This window comes from Patagioenas fasciata, chromosome 17 (assembly GCF_037038585.1).
Source record: "Patagioenas fasciata isolate bPatFas1 chromosome 17, bPatFas1.hap1, whole genome shotgun sequence".
Classification (NCBI taxonomy): Eukaryota; Metazoa; Chordata; class Aves; order Columbiformes; family Columbidae; genus Patagioenas; species Patagioenas fasciata.
This window is the reverse complement of record NC_092536.1, coordinates 5068039-5088559: the sequence shown is the minus strand read 5'-3', so window position 1 is coordinate 5088559 and position 20521 is coordinate 5068039. Positions and strand designations below refer to the sequence as shown.

General features: G+C 50.8%; 3 protein-coding genes across 3 annotated transcripts; 1 reads left to right on the top strand and 2 right to left on the bottom strand.

Moving 5' to 3' along the window:
* The first annotated feature begins 363 nt into the window (after positions 1 to 363).
* TMEM116 (transmembrane protein 116) lies at positions 364 to 12972 on the top strand. Its single transcript, XM_065851533.2, has 11 exons — positions 364 to 607; positions 819 to 865; positions 981 to 1044; positions 4672 to 4803; positions 8623 to 8727; positions 10245 to 10294; positions 10710 to 10793; positions 10874 to 11012; positions 11511 to 11655; positions 11769 to 11842; positions 12361 to 12972. Exons 1-11 carry the CDS (start codon positions 560 to 562, stop codon positions 12559 to 12561), a joined length of 1089 nt encoding a protein of 362 aa, XP_065707605.1. The 5' UTR covers positions 364 to 559; the 3' UTR covers positions 12562 to 12972.
* Positions 12973 to 12979: 7 nt separating this feature from the next.
* LOC136109264 (disintegrin and metalloproteinase domain-containing protein 20-like) lies at positions 12980 to 16113 on the bottom strand. Its single transcript, XM_065851803.2, has one exon. It carries the CDS (start codon positions 16111 to 16113, stop codon positions 13516 to 13518), a length of 2598 nt encoding a protein of 865 aa, XP_065707875.1. The 3' UTR covers positions 12980 to 13515.
* Positions 16114 to 16632: 519 nt separating this feature from the next.
* LOC136109289 (disintegrin and metalloproteinase domain-containing protein 21-like) lies at positions 16633 to 18996 on the bottom strand. The gene has a single exon (XM_065851840.2). It carries the CDS (start codon positions 18994 to 18996, stop codon positions 16642 to 16644), a length of 2355 nt encoding a protein of 784 aa, XP_065707912.1. The 3' UTR covers positions 16633 to 16641.
* Between the last annotated feature and the right edge of the window lie 1525 nt (positions 18997 to 20521).

The following is a 20521-nucleotide window of genomic DNA, read 5'->3' as shown; positions in this document are numbered from 1 at the left end:
TGGTTTTGTGGCCAGAGGCAAAGGCTGATTACCAGACGATGCCACCCAGAAGCAGAAGGGATGCCGCAGGTGAGGGGTTCACACGATGGTGGGAGGGTGTCCCTCAGGTCCAGCGCCCTCTCCTTAGGAGGGGAAGAGGAAGAGCCCCGAGCAGGGCGGCCTTTGTGGGGTCAACACGAGTCCTGTGCGGAGACGCTTCCCGCCCGGCTGCTGAGGAGACGCCCGGAGCCTTCGAGGCGCTGAGCCCGAGCGCCCCTCGCGCCCCCTCACAGGCGTTGCTCCCGCCGCCCGCGCGCGCTTCCTGACGTCACCAAGAGGCGTGGCCAGGGCGGGTGGTCCCGCACCCGCGGGGTTCGGCCGGGGGACTCCGCCGAGCGCTCTCGCCGCGGTTGGGTCGGACTCTGCACCCCGCAGGAGATGCGCGGAGGCGCGGCCTCCCCGGGCTTCGCTGCTCCCCGGGGGCCGGGCCCGGGGCGGGCCGGGCGCGGGGTGGCCCCGGGGCGGAGCGCGGGCGGTGCCCGCAGCCCCGGGAGCGGTGCGGCGGCGGCGGCGGAGACCCATGGCCCTCCCGGCGGAGGCGGCCCGGCTGGACGGGGGCTGGGAGGAGGTGAGCGAGCCCCGCCGGCACCGGGACCCCCGCGGGCAGCGGCTGCCCCCGGGACCGGCCCGTCCCCTCCGTGCGCTCCCCTTCGCACCAGCTGTGCCTGCCCGGCTCCGGCGGGCTGGGACCGGCACCCCCCGGTCCAGGGTTCCGGTCGCTCCCCACCCGCGTGTCCGTGGGAACCCCATGCTGAGCTCTCACCCGCCCTTCTCCCCAGGTCTACTCGGCTCTGCAGTGGATCCAGTTCACCATGGCCATGCTCAGGTACAGTGCGCTGCTACCCCCGGGACGGACTTAGTGTTGCAACGACACCTTTCTCCAGAAAAAGAGAAATCGAAGCAGATGTGTGTCTGGTCCAACCTGTGCTTTGTTTTCTCAGTGTTATAGGTTCCAGCTCAATTATTGCCTATGCCGTCTTTCAAAATGCCGTACGGTCCCCCGAGGTAAGGTCTGCGCCCCGGTTTCCCTCCCTAAATTAAGGTGCTGGGATTTTGCAGATGGGTTGTGCATGTAGCGATGTCCCGTGTGGGTCAGGTGCTCTGCTAGGAGCAACTGCAGGTCTTAGGCTTATGTGGTTAAACCTCGTTTAACAGCTGGGAGGGAAAGGGCTTGCCAAGAGTTCAGTGGTTTTTATGTGATACGAGTTGAAGGAACTAACCTTGAACTGCACCCACGTGGGGAGAAGCAGGTTACTTAAGTCCTCTAGTTGTTCAGACACATCCTGGGAACAGGGATCTGTTAGTGTGTTCTCTGTGGGTCAAAACCCCTGGAGAGCTGAGGAGCTGTATAGAAAGCTGTTGAAGTGTAAATTAGAGATGCCCCTGCAGGAAATGTATTTACAAGTGTTCGTCTTTGGGTATTTCTGAGTAATTTTTCCAGGCAGGTGCGCTACTAAAACTGGTACAACTCAATGATGCTGCAAAGTTCAAACAAGAAGAAACCAGTTGTGCTGGGCTCTGCTGTGGGGCTTTGGAAGATTTGCCCTGGCAGGCACAGGAACCACGAGCATTTCTGATGCTGAAGCAGCAGGACTCAGGTGCAAACATCCCTCGAGTGGGACTGTGCACACATGTAGTGCAGATCTGACTTGAATGCAGTGCCTGGCACGTCCCAAGTGCATCAGTGCAGGTCGTGTGTGCAGGGAGCGCCGTATATCTGGGATATATCAGACGTGGCACGCAGGGGGCTGGCACATGTGCAGTCATTGCAGAGCTCCATCCCAAGCCTGTGGTGCTTTTGTTGTCCCCATACAAGTCCCTCTGTCTGTCCAGGACTTACGGAGGCAGAGCACGGAGCTGACCTGTGTGAAGCCCAGGATTTGCAGATGTCTGGCAGCCCAGTCTATGCAGCACACAGATGACAGGTTACTGCTAAGAGCAATAGGACGGTAGAGCTGGCAGCTGGTCCCTTGTCTTCAATGTTCTTCATGCGTCATGGGTTTGATCTGCAGCTCAGAGAACAGGGCTTGCGGGGAGTGATCCCCAGAGAAGGAAGACATACAGTCAAGCCGAAGCAAGGTGTGGAGGAGAACGAGTCCAGGTTTGCAGGGCAAATTTGCACCCCTTACAACACGCAGGGCAGCCTTGCTCCCCGGCAGCCAACCTCCTGGAAACGCTCTGCCCGGCATGTGGAGAATGAGCTGTAGAGAACTCTGTGTGTTCCTGGGGAGGAAGGAAAGCTGGGACTTCACCTTTGTGCTGGGATGGAAAACCTGCCTGAGCTCGTGCTGCACAAGGTGCACATCGAAGGCTCCTTGTGTTGCATCTCCTGCACCTGAGGAACTCCAGATACAGTTCTTCCTGGGGTCCTCATCTCTGGCGTGACACGGAGCCAAGTTTGGCCGGTGTGACTCAGCAGCCTCGGCCCCTTTACTCCCGTGGATGCGCGTATGTTTGCTATTTATTAATCATATGATGTGGCTGTGGCTTGGGAGCTGTACACATGGCTGCAGGTCGCAGATGGACCCTTCTTGCTCGAGTGAGTCCAGATGTTTCTGCTCAGATTATTTCTGCAAATCCAAATAGGAGGGATGAATACCAGCTGGAGTGACTCGTCTCCATCAGGCTTCCAGGCTCTTGTTCTGCTGCCAGGGGAGATCTGTTACTGGTGCTTCAAAAGCAGCAAAATCTTCAGTGACTTCCCCATTGCCTTGTCCCCGTGTTTCTGGTCTTAAGTGGAAATTTGTAAACAAATGGGCTGGAAGAGATCCATACCAAAGCTTGCCGCAAACAGCTTATTCCCTGAGTCATGAGGATCCAGAGTTAAAATGTTTAAAAATAAACAGCTCTGGAGGCTGGGAGGAGAACAATGTTATAAACACTTCCCCTCCTCCCCCCAGCCCAGGAAATCAAATATTGCATTCTTGAAGCTTGATTTCTGTCTCTGGGGGGTCAATAAAACTCTTCAGCCTGAGCTAAATCATTCTGAAGAGATGATGGCAAGCAAAGAACAAAGAATTTCCTCTGTCATGTTGACAGGTTCTGTGCAGGCAGATGTCCCCGAGCCATGGCCAGACAGACCTAAATCAACATGTACGCTCCAGCCTGGCAGCTCATCTGAATCCTTACATCTTTACATTCCCTTCCTCTGTTTTATAAATACTATTTGTTTGGGCTATTTCTTGTCCCTTTTGCAAGGAAGAACCATGCCACTTTTCACTTACCACTATGTCACCTGCTTTATTTAGGTCCGTGCCAAAATTGCTCCTCAACCACACAGTGGTGCCTCGCCCCAAGGACGCTTGTTGCTAGAGAAAAGGGTCACCTGTTCGATTGTTTCTTACCTTATTTCGGAGCTGCTTGGTTTTAACCTACCCTGCTCGCAATCTGGACCATGTCCCCAGCTTGTCATGCCTACGTCCTCCTGCCAGGGCTTCAATTCTGCACCAGCAAGGAAAATCCTGATTTAAAAAAGGCATTTATAAATGCGTTGACATACTAACTAGCTCCAGATATTTTGCTAGCAACAGCAGTTTGATTTGCTGTGTTGCTGGGTTGGATGGTACAAATACGGAACTGGAGGGACAAGGGTGTTGGAGGAGATAAATCCTGTGGAAGGCAGAGGACCTGCCATGTAGGGGGCCCAGGGAGACCCCAGGCAGATCCTCTTAAACTATGGCATACGGACAGGTCTGGTTCAGTCAGATGTACCTTACACTTGTCAATCTTATTGAGCTCTTTCTCGCTGCTCACAGGAACAAGACAAGTATCACACAATGCGATGGGTGGCAAACGTTTATTTAAAGGACAATATTGAGGCAAATCGCACCAAAAGCTCAGTTTCATGAAAAAAAAGAAAATCAAAGCCTCTTGACATGTTTCCATGCTGTGTTTAGCATTATAGTTTCCTGTAGGGAGAAAAAAAAAAGCCATCATTTTCTCTCCAGGATGCTGAAAATTAGGCACCAAAGACTACAATTAAGAATCTAGATAATTAGGCTGCTTTTCCGGAGCATGCGCTCTCCCGCACAAAAGGAAACTGTTGGCCAGAATTCTGCACAAATGTTTTCTTACAGTGTTTACAATCCTTCTGGCCAGTACGTGCAGACTGGAAATGGGCTGGAAACTGCCGTTAGAGACGCGACTCTGTTCCACCGAGATGCAGCGTGCAGCAGAGACACTCATAGCGAAAATCAATCTGGCATGTAAAATAGATTTAGCCTTAGTCACCAACTGAAGTGACACGAAGACACGAAGCACATAGGAAAAAAGTCCGTTTCAAGTTATTTCAATGTGAAGAAGGGTTTGATTTCTCTATCAGTTGATTTAACAAATTTCACTTCTACCTGCCAAACTGTTCCATTCTGGACCTTTGAGATATTTTCTGTAAGAGCTGGTGCTGCTCTTCGATCCTGGGGTGTTGCTGGTGGCAAAAAGAGTGTTTAGAGTGTGGTATTTGCATTGAAACAACTGAGAGCGAGAATCAGGCTGGGTTTTGTGTGCAAGGAGAGTTGCCCTCCCAGAAGAGCTGGGGGACAAAAGCACATTGAGATGACGGGGTAAAGCTGCTGGGTGGTCATGGGAGTGTTGTGACCATTGTTCAGACCTGCTGACCCATTTCGCTTTTCCCAGGTTCGTCCTCTTTTCTACCTGAGCCTCTCCGACCTGTTCCTGGGCATGTGCTGGCTCACCGGAGCGCTCCTCTATAGCACACCGACCTCCAAGCAGGATCTGATCTGCTATAACCTGCAAGTGACGGGACAAGTGAGTAGCCTTGGCATCACTGGTCGTGCTGTTCTGTGCACCCTTCACTGTAATTAGCCTCACTGTTGATTAGAGCGTGGCTGTGGGGGACTGTTTCTAGATGGGCTTTGGCAGAGGTTCCCCGTGTGAACTTGACTTATCAGATCTCTTCACCTTGTGTGTAAAACAGAGATACTTGGGTTTAGGTACATCTGGTTTGTGAGGGGTGATGAGGAAGGCATGGAAAGCAAGAGATTTTGCAGTTGCCGTGTTTGGGTTCCTTCTGTAAAGTGAGTAGATGGATCTTAATCTGTTTCCTGTTGGACCCATGCCAACAATGATCTCTGCCTCTCACACGGCAGCTTTTCTATTCCTCTTCGTGCTTCCTCCGTCCTGGGCAGGAATAGACACATTCTGCGATTCGCTTGAGCTCAGACTTACAGCATTACTCAGATAAACAGCCCTGCTCTTGCTGACCTGGCCCTGTCCTCTCTCAAACAAGCCCAAGGATGCTCAGGGGCTGCTCCGTCAGCGCAAGCTCAGCCCTGCGCCCCGGGGATTCGGCTGCTTTCCAGCTGATTCCGTGTGCTGGAGACTAATTGGAGTGGAGTGTGCGAAATACCATTTTCCTGACAGTTTGCTTTTGTCTCGCTGAGTTCCCATTTCAGCGTTAGGCTTTGCAAATCACTGCTCTCAAAAAACTCTGCAGAATATGGCCAAGCTTGGGCCAGAGCAGTGGTTCGCAAGCGATGATTTTGGGGCTTAACAATTTCCTTTTAAAGGGCCCACAAAAACACGGCTGGGAAGGGCAAGTGGCTATTGGGAGCTTTGATGTGTGTTGTGTGGGCTCAAGCAGTTGCAGCTGAAGCCAGAGAGGCTTCCATGTACCTCAGGGAGGGCAGGGAAGTAGCTGAGCGTATGGTATGGAAGTGTTCATGCCGTGGTGTGTCTGGGGATGGGTGTCTGCAGCCCAGAGCTGCTTCAACAGCTGTTCTTTTGGGTAAAACTGTAATACTCCTGATGGTGAGAGCAGCTGTTCCACTCCTGGCTTATTGCTGGTTTCTCCAGCTCCCCTGTGCTGCTGTGGAAGTGCTGCAATATGTTTGCTTTGAGAGAGGAAACAGTGGCGTGTGGGTAACCTGGCCACTTGGGAATGATGCAGAGCAATATCAAAGATGTTTTTTAGATGATGGTACAGGGGAAAACGAGACTTTGGGAGAGGCTGGAAGGTAGAAGGAGCCTGCGGGACTGAGGGTGTTTCTGAGCTGTTTCCCTTGCGGATTTGCCTGGGGGACAGTTCTTAATGCTGGTGTGATCTTTTTATGGCCTGGAGAAGACAGGTTGAAGTGCTAGAGGAGAAGCAGGTTGGATATAGACAATACATCGTTGTTTCTCAGTGGAGACAATATGCTCCTGTGCATTTCTGGCTCTTTTCTGCCCTTGCTTTTCCAGCCTGTGGCCATGCCTCTCAGGGGCACCAGCAAGGGATGGGGACAAGGTGGGAATCTTTCCTTTCACACTGGGAAAGGCAGAGCTGGCCTTGGGCGAGTCCTTGCAGGACTTGCCTTTGCCCCAGGTCCACAGGGGACACTCAGGGTGCTGTGGTGGGGTGTCTGCCACATCCCGATCTCAGCCGTAGGGTTTTTGGGCTTCTCTCTTGCGTGCCACCAGCAGACCATCCCCGGCAGGAGAACCGCCACAGTAGCAGAGCCGGCTTGTACCTGGCAAGAGCTGTCGCTGCTGTTTGCTCTGGAAGAAATTAAAACAAACGGAGCACTTGCCATAGCAACAGTGCCCGCATGTGACACGGTGCAGGACACCTCCTTACTCAACACCCCAGCAATGCCCTTGCGTGGTGGGAACACCTTGTGCGTAAATAGGAACTGGTAACAGGTTTAATCAGCAGCATCTGTGGACCAGAACGGATCTGCGACCGCGATAAATGGGTTAATGTCTCCTGCCTGTGCTGAGTGGAGAAGTCGCACAAGGGCTGGCCTTCCTGAGTGTCTCATAAAGACGTGCGGTTTATTTGCATGCAAACACCTAAAGATGTAAAACACACGGAAGGACAAGGGTGAGGCCAGGCCCAGGGCTGCTCAGTGGGGTTTGCAGATGGCAGAGGCTCACACCACAGTCCACGTGCTGTGGTTGTCTCAAGGGATTGCCTTAGGAGCAGGACGATATTTTGCATTATTCAGCCTGTTTACTATCACTTGATCACCAAGGGCTGACGTTGCAGCAGATGGAACTCCCCTAACATCCATCCCATGTCGTAAAGGAGGAGATTGTTTTATTTCTTGGACTTTCCCTGTTCCAGCCCCAGACTCTTGATTGATGTTAAATGTAAATACTGCTCCCTTCTGCTGTCCCTTGACTTTGTTCTCTCCTCCTCCCTGCCTTGCATTTGCATTACAATAATGAAGCCCAGAACAGAGGTCGTGGTTATAATTGCACAATTCCCCCACATTCTTCCAGTTCAGTTCCAGTGGCCTAATAATGTCCTGGCAGCTCATCCTGCTGAGCACAACAGGAGCCACCCGAGTGTTATAATGAGGGGCTTTCATGTCTCCCAGCCCCTGCCTCATCTCCGCATGGTGAGCAGCGCAGGACTGTGCACAGCCCCGAACTGCGGCTCAGGAGCACAGAACTCCCTTCCCTTTCTGCTGCCAACTTCACAAGTGGCTTCTGGTTCCTCCTTCCAAAAAAGAAGGCAGTGCTGACATTTTGTGAGCCTCTCTAAAGCATTTCGAAATGCAAGACAACGACTTTTGTGGACTGTTTTGATCACCTTCCCTGGAAGTAATTGAGGAAGGGCAACAAACCCTCATTAAACCTTGCCTAATGAACTGGAAAGTCACTGTTGTGTTCCTGCTGCAGCCCCTTGGACTCAGCCTCTCGACTCAGTCAAGAGCTTTTGCAAACACGGTAAAGGAGACCAAGTTTATTTAGTGACTACTTCCCTAGATTTAGATGACACCAGGGCGGCAAACCTGTGCTCCTTGCCCCTTTGGCAAAAATAGCAAATCCACAGAAAAATTCCCTTGTCCGACCCTTCCTCTTTGCCTTTGCCAGCGCAACATGTGTTTCCTGTGACAAACAGGACAGATATAGTCTGATTAGGCAGCGCTGTTTATGCTCAACTGCCTGGGGCAATCAGGGACTCAGAAACAAATACAAGATTTTGGGGTTTTTACAGGAAATTTTAGATATTTGGTCTCATCTCGAGATGGAATCAAGGGCTGTGGAACTCTTTGTGTGAAGCAGTGTTCCATATCTTTTCTTTCCTCCTTTTTCCCATGGATAGGAAAGGGCTCTTAGGATATTAACTCAGGCTTAGTGCAGATATTCTCTGCCCTCGCTTTCCTCTTTAAATATACTATTGTTTTCTGTTTCCGTGAATTCACTGTACAGTGAGCTCATTATGTGAGAAGCAAATCCAAGTGCCGTATCTATGTTGTTTCCCAATGGATGTAACATACTGAGGGTCCAGGTGCTTTTGAACCCTTTCTTGTCAGAATCTGGGCCAAAAAATGAGCCAAGTCACTAAGGTTTGTATTTTCAAGACAGTCTGCTGTCATTAGTTCTCCTGTCCCTGGTTTGGGGCCAAAGTGACGCTGCCTTTGTGCAGTCTGAGGTGGGAACTTGTTCTCTACCTCATCCCAGTTGGTGTCCCAGCACAGCCCAGTAGCGATGCCAGAGGGGCTGTGCAGGGACCCTCACTTTTGACATTCCCCAACACTGTTTAGCAGCCCACGGGCTTTGGGTTCATCAGCGATGAGCTAAAAGTGCTACAGAAACTGTTATTATAGGACTGAAATACTGTCTATCTGTATTTCTCAGATATTCTACGTGGCTTCTTTCCTATACACTGTCAACTACACCTGGCACCTGTACATGGACCTGAGGATGAAATACAATCAGAACCTTCACAGGGTGCCCCCCCAGGTGAGTAGGACTGATGTGTAACAACCGTTGGGTGCCAAGGTCCAACTGTGGGGTTGTGGTGGGGTTTAGGAGGAGAGACATGACAGTAGATCTCACCACAGGGACTTTGAAGACGTCTGCCCCATGAACTGACATCTCTTGCCCACCGAGGTCAGCAGAGCTGCAGATAGGTCTGCTCTAGCTTCTCAGGGGAACATTAGGCTTGCAAGACTAAAGCAGGCAAAGCCCGCCGGCAGTGTACATCTCTGAGCAGAGAAAGCTCAGGACTCGGTATTATGAAGATTTTCTGCAGTTAGAAAAATAGCCAAGTAACCAGTTTGTTGCTGTCACTGCCTTCTACCAGCATGTGGCAGAAGGGACAGGAAAGCAGGGGATGCCTGGCCAACCTGGAGCTGAGAACTGACAATTTCTGTCCTTCCCAGGTGTCATGCAGCATTCCAGAGCGTCAGTAAGTGTTGTAAGAGTTTGAGATAGGAGGTGTGACAGAAATGAGCTGGTGATAAAAGGAGCATTTGGCTTCGTGAACAGTGCCCAAGTCCTCACTTCATCATCACTGGCCTTTACAAAAGCCCTTTGGGGAACTGGTGTAATCGCTGGGAACCGAGGAACAAGGACATAGTACTCAGAAAAATACTCTCTTGCCTTGCAGGCTAAACAAACACTTCACAGACCGCATGACCAAAATCTCTACTTGCAGTTGTTTCATTCCTCACACTTGGCTGAACAGTGAGGCACCAGCACCACTGTGACCACTGTCCTGCTCCTCATGTATCGCTGCAAGATGACAAATTTCCTCATGCAGCTCTTCCCACTGAACCCATCAGCCCCATTTCTCTATAGAGCCTTTTTCTTCCCCAGATATTTGCTGTGCACAGCAAGCTTTGTGTCCCAGATATTCCATCTGTCAGTTTGGGAGCAGCAGGCTGGGCAGATCAGTCTGTATTTCAAGGGCTCTTGCCCGCAGGCTTTGAATCCACTTGCAGGACTGGTTTCCTTCTTGCTGGACACAAACCACCTGCCACAATTCCTCACCACTACAGCTGTGCCCATGTTGTGCTGTCCTAGCTGGTGTGTGGATGTTGGCTGCCAAAGTACGTTTCCTGGGAAGCAGATACCAGGACACTCCAAATTGCCTGTATTTCTTCACCAGAACATGAAGTTTCTGAGCAATAGGGCCAGGTTAAGTGAATAAACAGTACAAATAATGAGTAAGTTACACCAGAGAGCTCCTCAAGTGTCCGCTTCTTGTCCAGTTCCAAGTTCCCTTCTCAAATTCTCTAGTCATGAAGGAGAACAAGGCAGTAAGTGGCTGGAAGCATCGGTTGTTGCAAATCAGCACAGATTGAACTCAGCGGCGTTAATTCATTGCAAAGGGAGAACAAACATTTGTGCTTAGTCTGGGGATTAATCAGTGTTTGAGGAACCCTTAGCTACTGAAGTGCTCCCTGGGAGCTGGTGCCTGTGAACCAGCAACTGTACGGAAACCATCATTTAATCAAGTTCTTTGGATTTTGCAGGTTGTAGATTACGCGAGTTGCATTGGCCGAATAGCAACGATCTCGTCTAGGTAAGATTTAATTCTCTCAGGCAGAGCAATGTTTTGGTAAGTTGATCCCTGCTTCCTACTTATTTTGAAGCAAGATTTTCTAAAACCTGTAAAGCTCATCAGTAACAGCAGGGTGACCTAACAAACTCAGAGGAAGAGGTTTCAGATGTAAGGGACTTTCTCCAACTGAGTCAGTTATAACTACATTAACTATATGTAGTTTTTCAGAAAGTGCTCCCTTTACCAATATACTGCCTGCATGAATGAAAGTGTGAAAGTTAGTAAAGCTGAGAAAATACTCTTCCAGAGCAGTGTCAATAAAAATAATTCTTAAATCCTCTATAGAGACAGGAGAAAAACCAAGTAGTGTTTGGTTGGGGTGGGAGCAGTGCAGGGCAATAACTAATAACTGCGCCGTTGTCCTTTCTCCTCTCAGCCTGATCCCTTTCCTTCTCATGGTGCCTGTGTTTTGCCTGGGCAACAGCAGTAATTGTTACCAGAACTTCAGCCAGAAGCACGGGTGAGCTTCACTCCTCTCTGGAACAGCCCTGCTGCTCGGGGGTCACAGCAGGAGCTCAGGTTGTCCCTTTCTCCCCACAGCTGCCTCCTGATGCACACGGAAATAGCCGTGCCCAGCAACGAGCCGCAGACCCTGAGCGGCTCTGTCTGCCGTGCGATGCGCTTCTACGGCATCGGGGTCTTCCTCATTTCCTTTCTGATCAGCATCATAGCCATTCTGGTAAGAAGCACAGTCCTTGCAGCTAGCTGTTGCACCAGATGATCAGTGCGAGAACATTTTCCCCTTTTCATCTTTACATCTTTGCTTGGATGGTACCAGAGGCCAAGCAGTGTCAGGGGAAGAACTGTGTGGTGCTGCTTCCCTGTTTGAAGGGGTGAGAGGGGAGAGAAAATAGCATTGTGCCACCATATAAATCCGTCTGGAGCCTTGTGTTCTTGTCGACCCATCCCTAAAAGGATTTAGCAGGTAGGGAAAGCTCAGAGCGCGAGTCATGCTGCATGGGTCAACACGAGCCCAAATCAATTCAGAGTCTTCAGAAAAGATCACCTACCAAACAGCTGCTCTTCCCCAGGGAGCACATTGTTGTGTGAAGAGGTTTGATAGATTAAAATTGGGTTTTGGCTAAAAAAAGCAGGGGGTACTCAGTCCTAGATGAACAAGCCAGATCAGAGCATGTGCACAAAGTACAAACACCGATGTATGCTTGTTCTTTTTTAGGTTATACTCAGTCAAGCCCGAGGTTTGTACAAAAGGTTCGTCAACTCCACAGGATTCCTGGGCGATCAGCAATGGGCCATGATTAAGATGGTGGAACAACGAGTGGTGTTTTACCCTGTCGTGTTCTTCTGCTGCTGGGCCCCAGGTTAGCAGGGAGCTGAGTTATTTTCACAACATTCTCCTGGGACATAGTGCCTGGCAGTGAAACTGCAAAGAGGTGGAGTTAAAGCAATAACCTCTTGTCCATCCCTTTCACAGCTGTCCTCCTCGGAATAATGAAGCTGACAGTGTCAACAAACAGTAAAATCTACATGGCTCTTCTCATTCTACAGGTAAATGTCTTCCTCTGCAATCTCCTATGTTTTGCCTTCTCTAGTTGACCAGAAAAATGAGGGTTTGTCTGTTTCTAATCTCGGCTAGACAAAACATCTTTGTAGCCACCAAGATTGGAAGTCTGATCTATGCTTCTGGTTGGCAAAGATCTTTGTTAGTTGTTTTGTTTTTCACAGGCTTGAAAAGGTCTCAGTAACCACAATCACAGCACCATGGAAATCGTAGAAAACAGGACTAGAAGGGATCCCCAGAAATCAGTTTATTTCCTTTCTACCCAAGTCTCCAAATACAATTCCTCCGCAACACTTGTCCAGCTGTTTGCTGTGCCTGAGAGAGCATTTAGCAAAGATAATTAAAATAACTGTGAGATTCTGCGTCCCCATGTGATACAGGATAGATAAAATCATGCTGGAAGTGGGGGGCTTGGCATAATGTGCCGGGTTTGGTGGGCTGGCAGGGAGCTGCGTGGTGCTGGCTGACCAGAGAGCCCTGATCTCCCTGCTGGTCCCTCTCCCAGGCTCTGACAGCGGCTTCCCAGGGGCTCCTGAACTGCGTCGTGTACGGCTGGACGCAGCACACCTTCCTCTCCCTCAAACGCAACGCCTGCCGGGACGTCGACACTCAGACTCCTCTCCTGCGCTCCCAGAAGAAGTTCTACGCCAGCACGGTCCCCACCAGCCCGCCGGACGCAGAGGCGTCCACGTCCACCCTGCTCTGATGAGCCCCCGTGTCCAAGGAGAACAGGCAGTGCCCTAACGAGATCTCGTCGTGTTTTAGCAACCTCGGCCAGACTGGTGTCAGGCTGTCCGCTGCGAACTGTCGTGCCAGCAGCAATGTCAGCTCTAGTGCTGGAGGAGCCTGAGCTGTCGGGGACAGACACTGTCAGTGAACAGTTATTTATTTTACAGGTTTGTACGGACTGTAAATGGATTCTTTAAGCACTTCAAAAATCTTTAGTACGGACTTTCTCCTTATGGAAATATCTCTAGAAATGCAGCAAATTGTATGTAACAGCTCGAAGATCTGGTACAGTTCCTCAGAGGGTGGGGGGGGTCAAGGGATGTTTTATTTCTCTAAGAATTTGCCACTATGAATTAACAGTAAAGCAAATGTGAATATTTTTCAATCTCTGACTTTTAATTCACTATAAAAATAAGAACGCATACTGTACTAACAACCAACTGCAAGGAGGGAAGAATAGCAAGGTAGCATAAAAAAAATCAGTGCTGACTTCTGTACCTCGACTTCTTGCACGTTTCCCTTCGGTTCTTCATCCCAACTCCTGCTCAGGTGCAATACTCAGAAAATAAGCTGCTTTGACCCAGTGGAGCATCTCTGCTGAACCAGGTGAGCAGGACATTGCATCAACCTGTCTGTACTCTTTAAATGCTCAAGTGAATTATTTACTAAGGTGCCACTGTTCTATAGAAAACAAAACAGATCTTTAGCTGCATTGAAAACAACTTTCTAACTTTTACACTCTTTATTTTCTAACAGCTTCACTTTTTGTGTCCAACCCAAGTTTATTTAAACAGTAGATACTACAAGAAGAGGAAATACTCAAGTCTTGTGGAATTAACTTTCATACAGTTTACGCAGTTGTGGAAAATCTCCTGGGATTAGCAGTCTGGCTTTGGGGCATAGCCATGGGGCCAGCAGTCCTTTCTAAACTTCACTTGGTGTCTTTCCCACTGCTTTCATGTTTTTTTAGAAAAAATTCTTCTTCTGTACTCATCTGCTCATGTACGGAATTCTCACTTCTCTTTCTGGCTAACTTTTTACTGAAAAATGCAGCTATTGCCTTTCTGTGTCTGGTTACAGCAATGAGGAGAGCAATCAGAAGGAGGGCAGTGGGAACTGTGACCCCAGTTACGATCCAAAATGTTTTATTTTGGAAAATCTCCACAAAGGACATCCTGAGAGGTGGCGGGGGGCCGCTGTCCACGCTCCCTCCCACACCATGGAACTGGCAGTCTGGAGGAGCCCAGCCGGCATCGCAGTGACAGTGATGGAGGTTGTTGCAAACCCCTCTCCCCCTGCACAAAACCTGCCCGTCACACGTCATATTGATCGTGGCCTCTGTGCATGTCCTGTTAAGACAGATCTTCTTTGGCCCACATTTAGTGCCATCAAGTCCTCGTCCAACATCGGGTGTATCAATGCCGGCGTGGTAGGCTGTGCCCCAGCACCAGTCCTCGTTTTCTGGCATCTGGATGATGATTTCAGTCTTGTGCAGAATGGGAATCTGCTCCACATTGACGCACTGCAGCCTGCCACACAGCACGTCCTGGGCTTTACATCCCACAAAAGGAACGCTGGTCCCATCACCACCACAGTTGCCGAATTGATCCCCTTTCATGTTCTGCTTTTTGAAGCAACTCTCTGGAGCACCTCGAGCTTTCTTCCCAAAGACTTTTTGGCACAGGTTGTCGTAGGTCGCGCATTTACCTTGGTAGCAGTAGCCGTCATTGCTGCATGGCGTCCCATCTTGCTTGTGTAAATCCTCAGGGCACCACTCAGAAGTCCCATTGCAATACTCAGGTAAGTCACACTCGTCCCCCTCCGACCTGCACTTGTGTCCTGCAGCACGAAAGCGGCATTTCCAACAGCATTGCCCCATGGAGCAGACAGCCCCTGCCTTCAGCCTGCAGGTCCGGTGACAACAGGGGTGGCCTTGGCAGCCTGCCTGTCCCCAACAGTCACACTGCTCTCCCTGGTCGATCACCTTATTGCCACAAAGCTTAGCATAGAAGAGCCTGTGGGGCGCTGGGATGTTGCGCAAGCAGTTGCCATGGCCTCTGCTGAGCAGCTCCAAGTAGCTCTGCAGGCTGCAGTTGCTGAAAGCCTTGGCACCTTTGACCGAGCCTTGCGTCATGTAGCACTTCGTATTTTCTCCGCACACACACTGCTTTTTGTCGTGCTCCATCCCCAGGTTGTGACCCAGCTCATGAGTAAAAATTATTGAAAGGGTTAAGACATCTCCCCGTATATGTGAGACAAGACCTGACTTGTAATCAGGGGAGCAGATGGTACCTACAAATGCCAGCCCAACAACCGATCCAAAGTCCGTGTAAGTAAATAAATGTGTGACGTCATATGCCATCCTCACAGAAAGATCCCTATTTGCCCAGCTGTTAAATCTTTTAAGAACTTCTTCTATATCCTGGCTGTACCCAATGAAGCTGCTGTGCGTCCAGATCTCCAGCCCAATCAGGCAGACACGAATTTTCAGAGGATAATAGTGCATTTCAGATAAATTGATTATATCTATTACCTGAAGCATCACGGAGGACTCATTGCGCCCGTGGAAGGAAAATAGATAACTGTCTGCCACCACGAGTATCTCAATGTACATGGTTTCCTTCAGTCTCTTAGAGATGTCCTGTTCTATTAGGCCTGTTTGAGCTCCCTTTCCACCTGCCTGGTTTTGGATCACCTCATCCATCATTCCACACACCAAGGGCTTGTTCCGGGTCTTCTCTCGCCGATAGAGAAGGTGCTGGAAGGTGACGGACCCTGGCACAGGTTCGATGCCGTAGCTCAGGTTCCCAATTTCCAGCCGTCCCCTCAGACCTGAGCAGGTGCTCAGCATGGCGAGGGAGTCAGGGCTGCCCTCGATGTAGCCCAGGTAGTAACACTCCTCTGGGACATGGGGCTGGTCCACCACTCTTGTCCCACCAGGGCTGTATGTGATGATGGGCAGGTTTTTCACCAGGAGTCCTCTCTTCTGTCTGAGGTGGATGATGCGGTTCTCTCCCTCCACCCTGAGAACGTAGGACATTTCTCCCTCTGTGGCTTTTCCTGCCCTCGGGGCCAGTTTCCTCGGCTGGACAATCTCATGGACAGCATAGCCTGGTGGTGGATGATGGCTGCCTGCCCCGGGGAGCAGCGATGCCAGCAGCACTGCCCAGACCCCCAGCCAGAGGAGCAGGGCCTTCCTATGGCCGCCATGTTGTGTCTGGAGCCATCTCCTCGACAGCACCTTCAAAATGGTGGCAAGACGCCTCAGGGAGGGTCCTGCCTCCCCTCGCACAGACACCTTGGTCCTCTCTCCCTTGAGACACTCAGGTGGTGGCTGTGCCAGGGTTGTCCCCTCAGCGCTGTTGTGGGACCCGGCAGAAGTGCATGGCACCCTCCTGCCCTGAGGGGCGGCCATTCCCCTCAGCGCCCCTCGAGAAGGTTCTGGAAGCGCTGCCCCCCCCAGCTGCCATGTTGCCAGCTGCCTGTGACACAAGGACATGGTGAAGCAAGGCTGTGGCACAGGGGCCATGGGTGCTCTTGTGAGGTGACAAGGATGAAGGGCACCTGTCCCCACTGTCCTTCTGTCACCAGGGCAGCGCGGGGTGACCGTTGCAGCCAGGGAGCTGTTGCTGATCTTCAGAGCCGCTCAGTGAGATGTGGGCAGTCACGCGTCCTCACCTCCGCCTCCTTCTCCTCCCCAAGGGCCAATCCCAGCCAAAGGTTGCCTGTGACTCAGGAATTCAAGAATTAACCACAACAGCGCTTCTTTCAGCAAGTTAACTTCGCAAATGTTGATGGCCCTTGGCCGCCACCTCACCTCCTTTGCCAGTCTGTAAATTTTAAATTAACCTGAGCACCCCTGTCATTTTTGTCAACAAGTTTTTTTTCTCCTGCGGAGTGAGGTCAAGCGAAACAACTTCATTTTGCTATTCTACAGAACAAAAACTAGGTCCCCTAACTCTACACTTGCATCTAGATAAATTTAAAAGGAGTCCACAGCAGCCAGCGTCTGAATCTCATGACAGAGTCCAGCTTTCCACAGCTGTCTCGTGAAGTCCTACACAGGGAAGTTTTGAGCTGCCTTCTTTTTCTTCTTCTGAGCTGCTTTCTTCTGGTTTTTCTTCTGAGCTGCTTTCTTCTGGCCCTTCTTCTGAGCTGCCCCAGCTGTTTTGGACCTGCCTTCTCCTGCCTGGTCCTTCGCATCTCGCCCAGGAACCCGTTCTCCAGCCCGAAAGCGTCTGACAGGTCTCTTCTTTGCTCGGGTTACTCGGAGCTTTCTCACGCACACAATGACAAGTGCTGCGAGTGCCAGAACAACAATAATTATTATGGTGCTCACGGTGATGAACGTAGAAACCCCTTCTTTAGCAACCAGTATGGGCCCACTGTCAATGCTTCCTCCAGAGCCGCTGAACTGGCAGAAGGGGGGTGCCCACCCGTTGTCACAGTGGCAGTTCCCTCTCGTGTTGCAGACTCCTCTTCCTCCGCACGTTTTCTCGGCAGAACAGTTGGATGAGAAGTACTTCTCCTTGGGAACACACGTCTGATTGATGCAGATCTTCTTCTCACCACAATGCGTGCCATCCTTAATGGCTCCAACATCCAGAATGTCCACGCCTAAGTGGTAATCTGTGCCCCAACACCAGATATCATCCACCAGGGACTGAATGATGGTTACATGATCTTCCATCTGAGGCAGATGTTCAACATCCATGCATTGTACTCTCCCACACAGGACATTTTCTGGCTTACATTTCTGATAATTGACATCCGTCCCATCTCCCCAGCAATTGCCGAACCGATCCCCTTTCATGTTCACCTCCAGGAAACATGTGAGTGGAGCAGATTTTGCTTCCTTGCCAAAGATACTCCTACACTGTAACGTGCGAGATCGGCACTTGCCTGAATAACAATACCCGTCCTCAGCGCACACAGTCCCATCTTGCTTGGCCACATCTGCCGGGCAATCCGCAGACGTCCCGTTGCAATACTCGGGCAAGTCACACAGACCAGTGCTCTCCCTGCACACTTCTCCTTCTGGGAGAGGTTCGCAGTTCTTACAGCAGCCTCCAGAAGTGCAAACGGCTCCTGCTTTTATTTTACACTCATTGTCACAACAAAGGTTCAATTTACACTGCGCATCTGAGCCACAGTCGCATTCCTCTCCAGCATCCAGGACACCGTTCCCACAGCGCTGCAGTGGAAATTGTATTACCGATTCTGGGGCTTTATTAAGGCAGAATCCTAGGCCTGAGGTTATAAAATCCGTGTAGTCCTTTCTGCTGCAGTTGCTGAATTGACGGTTCACTGTGCCGCGTGTGCTCATGATGCATTCAGAGGAGTTTCCACACCTGCAGTATCTGCCATCGTACCTCATGCCAAGGGCATGCCCCAATGCACGAGCGACATGGACAGCAGTGTCCATGTAAGGCTGTTTTGCAAACGACACAACAGCAGAGGCGTGTTTTCTGTTGCAGGCACTGGCGAACTTGGACGCATTGCCTGGGTGCGATGCTCTCATATCACTACCAAAGTCCATCGAGGCAAATAGACACGCCATATCATGCACGGCGTACGTAGGGCTTTGCTGCCGCCGCCAAAGATTAAAATTATGAAGGACCTGGGTTATGTTTTTGGTAACAACGATAGGGTTCTTCTCCGCCCAAACCTCTAGTGCAGTTAACAAAACACGAAGGTGGAAAGAAGAAAACAGTCCATCCACCAGATTGATTATTTCAATAACTTCCAGGGCCACATCTTTTACACTTTTGCCAAGGGCATCAAATCCTTTCTTGTCCACCACAACAAAGAGCTCCAAATACTGTGTGTCCCCCTTGGACCGGAACTGCCCTATTTCCCTACCAGGACCTGGAAATAGTCTGTCATTGTTGCGCATTTTGTACATCACCATTCCAGGAATCGCCTCCCTCTCCAACAGGAGATGCTCGCGCGTGGTGGGACCCAGCAGGGGCTCGATGCTGTAGCTTGAGTTTCCAATGTGCAGCAGCCCTCTAAGCCCAGAGCAGGTAGTCACGGTCACCATGGAGTCCGGGATGCCTTCCACATATCCATGGTAATAGCAACCTGCTGGCACGTGGGGCTGTTCAGCCACGATTTCCCCTTGGGAGTTACGAGTGAATACAGGGATCTTTTTTATTATGAAGTCTTTCTGCCTGAGGCGAATTGTATAATCTATCCCCTGAATGTCAATGCTGTAGGACACTTCCTCCTGGCTGGTTTTCCCTGCCCTGGAGCCAAGTTTCCTTGGAATGACGACCTCATAGGCTGTGTAGCCCCAGGTGGGCTGGGGTCTGCAGTCTGTGTAGGGCAGCAGGAAGGAGAGGATCGTTGTGAGAAGCAGAACCCCTGCACCCATTGGGGTGCACCTGGTCTGTGTCCAGCTTGGAGCCATGGTCACTGCCTCACAGGGTGGAGGAAAGAGTGAAAACATGGACGATGAGACATCAGAAAAGCTGCCTCAGCAGCAAAAATCCCTTCTCACCAGCAGGACACTGTTCCTTGGGGTCTGTCCTACACACTCAGCTTGCAGCCAGGCTCCCTTCATCCAACGGGCCTTGTCCGAGCTCTTCCTCAGCTGTTCACCAGGTAGGACACGTTGGGGACCAGCCAGCCTGACATCCAACTGCAACGGAGCAAAGCAGCACTGGGAAAGCCCTGACACAGGGAGAGCTGCTCTTGGGGCTGGAATGGAAGGGCCCAAGGGGCAACCGTTTCCCCAGCCCCACTTCCAACGCAAACATTCCATGGGGAGGATGAGACCCTGGCACCGGCACAAGCGGGAGCACACCGCACATTAAATACACCCCCATCTCATCACCCAGAGCCTGCCGCACCTGATTTGGGCTGACCCCGTTTGCTGAGAGTGCGAGGAGCCAGCAACTGCAACAGCAATTTGTTTAAAAGGGGATTAAGCCTTTGTAAGTGGAAAGCAATAGAAGATTACCAGGAAACAATGATTTGGTTGCTAATGAGACCTTGAGCCACAGTGGTGAGAGCCTTCAGCAGCTGTTGACAGACATCCTTGCAGGGATCCTCATGCTCCTCACCACTTGGCACTTGCTGTTTTAACTATTTGAGGGAAATTTTCTTGCTGGAAAGGGAAAGGCCACAGATCCTCCTGCGAGCAGGGAATAGTCTTTTCTGTGTCACTTCTACAGAGTGCTTGTGGCTGGTTTGGCTGCCTTAAATGCTCCCAGGATGCTCTGAAATTGTTCTCACTCCCATTCCCAATGCCGTGGAAGCTCTGACAGTCACTCACCATCCAACACACTATTATCTCCCCAAAGGCACCAAGCACATGGGTGTTATTAACAACTTCTATAAAGAAGGTGGCCTGGTGCACTCACAGCTGTCCCACCACCTCTTTTCATGCCACTTTTCAGTGCTCCTGGAACAAAGGTCTAGCTGATTGCTGTCAACAAGCCAGTCAAACCATGATTGCAGATAATAAAGTGCCATGTTTGATGGCATGAATCCGTGTTCAGAAGGGCTGATCACCTCAGAGGTGAGCAGAAGGACTCCAGTGCTCCCTGAGAAAGTGAACTGGCAGCCTGAACCAAAACCAACCTGTATCTCACCTACCACAGTCTCCCAAGTCGCCAGTCAAGCCCCAGGTCCCTGCAGCATTTCTGCTCCAGCCACCAGCACCCTGCAAGAATCAGCATCCTAAAGAAGCTGGTTCCTCAAAATAACCCGCTTGGCAGAACAAAGGAGCTGGTACACCCGATGGGGAGACACCACCGACCACAGAACAGCTCAGCCCTTCCGTGACCACCCAAAATTGTAGCTCCACAAAAAATTCTGAACAGCTTTAGAGGGTTAAGCTGTAGCACCAGGCAGTTACTGCTGCCACCTAATGGAAAGCTGGCTAAAAGAAATAATTGCAGGTTCCGTTGCCAGGCAGAGCACAGATTTTT

Bases quoted from the DNA above. Each gene is read 5' to 3' on its own strand.
- TMEM116 (XM_065851533.2), top strand. From the start codon at position 560: ATGGCCCTCCCGGCGGAGGCGGCCCGGCTGGACGGGGGCTGGGAGGAG. The intron at 10,794-10,873 runs GTGAGCTTCACT...TTCTCCCCACAG, and splicing joins AACTTCAGCCAGAAGCACGG to CTGCCTCCTGATGCACACGG. The intron at 11,656-11,768 runs GTTAGCAGGGAG...TCCCTTTCACAG, and splicing joins CTTCTGCTGCTGGGCCCCAG to CTGTCCTCCTCGGAATAATG.
- LOC136109264 (XM_065851803.2), bottom strand. From the start codon at position 16,113: ATGGCCCCTGTGCCACAGCCTTGCTTCACCATGTCCTTGTGTCACAGG.
- LOC136109289 (XM_065851840.2), bottom strand. From the start codon at position 18,996: ATGGCTCCAAGCTGGACACAGACCAGGTGCACCCCAATGGGTGCAGGG.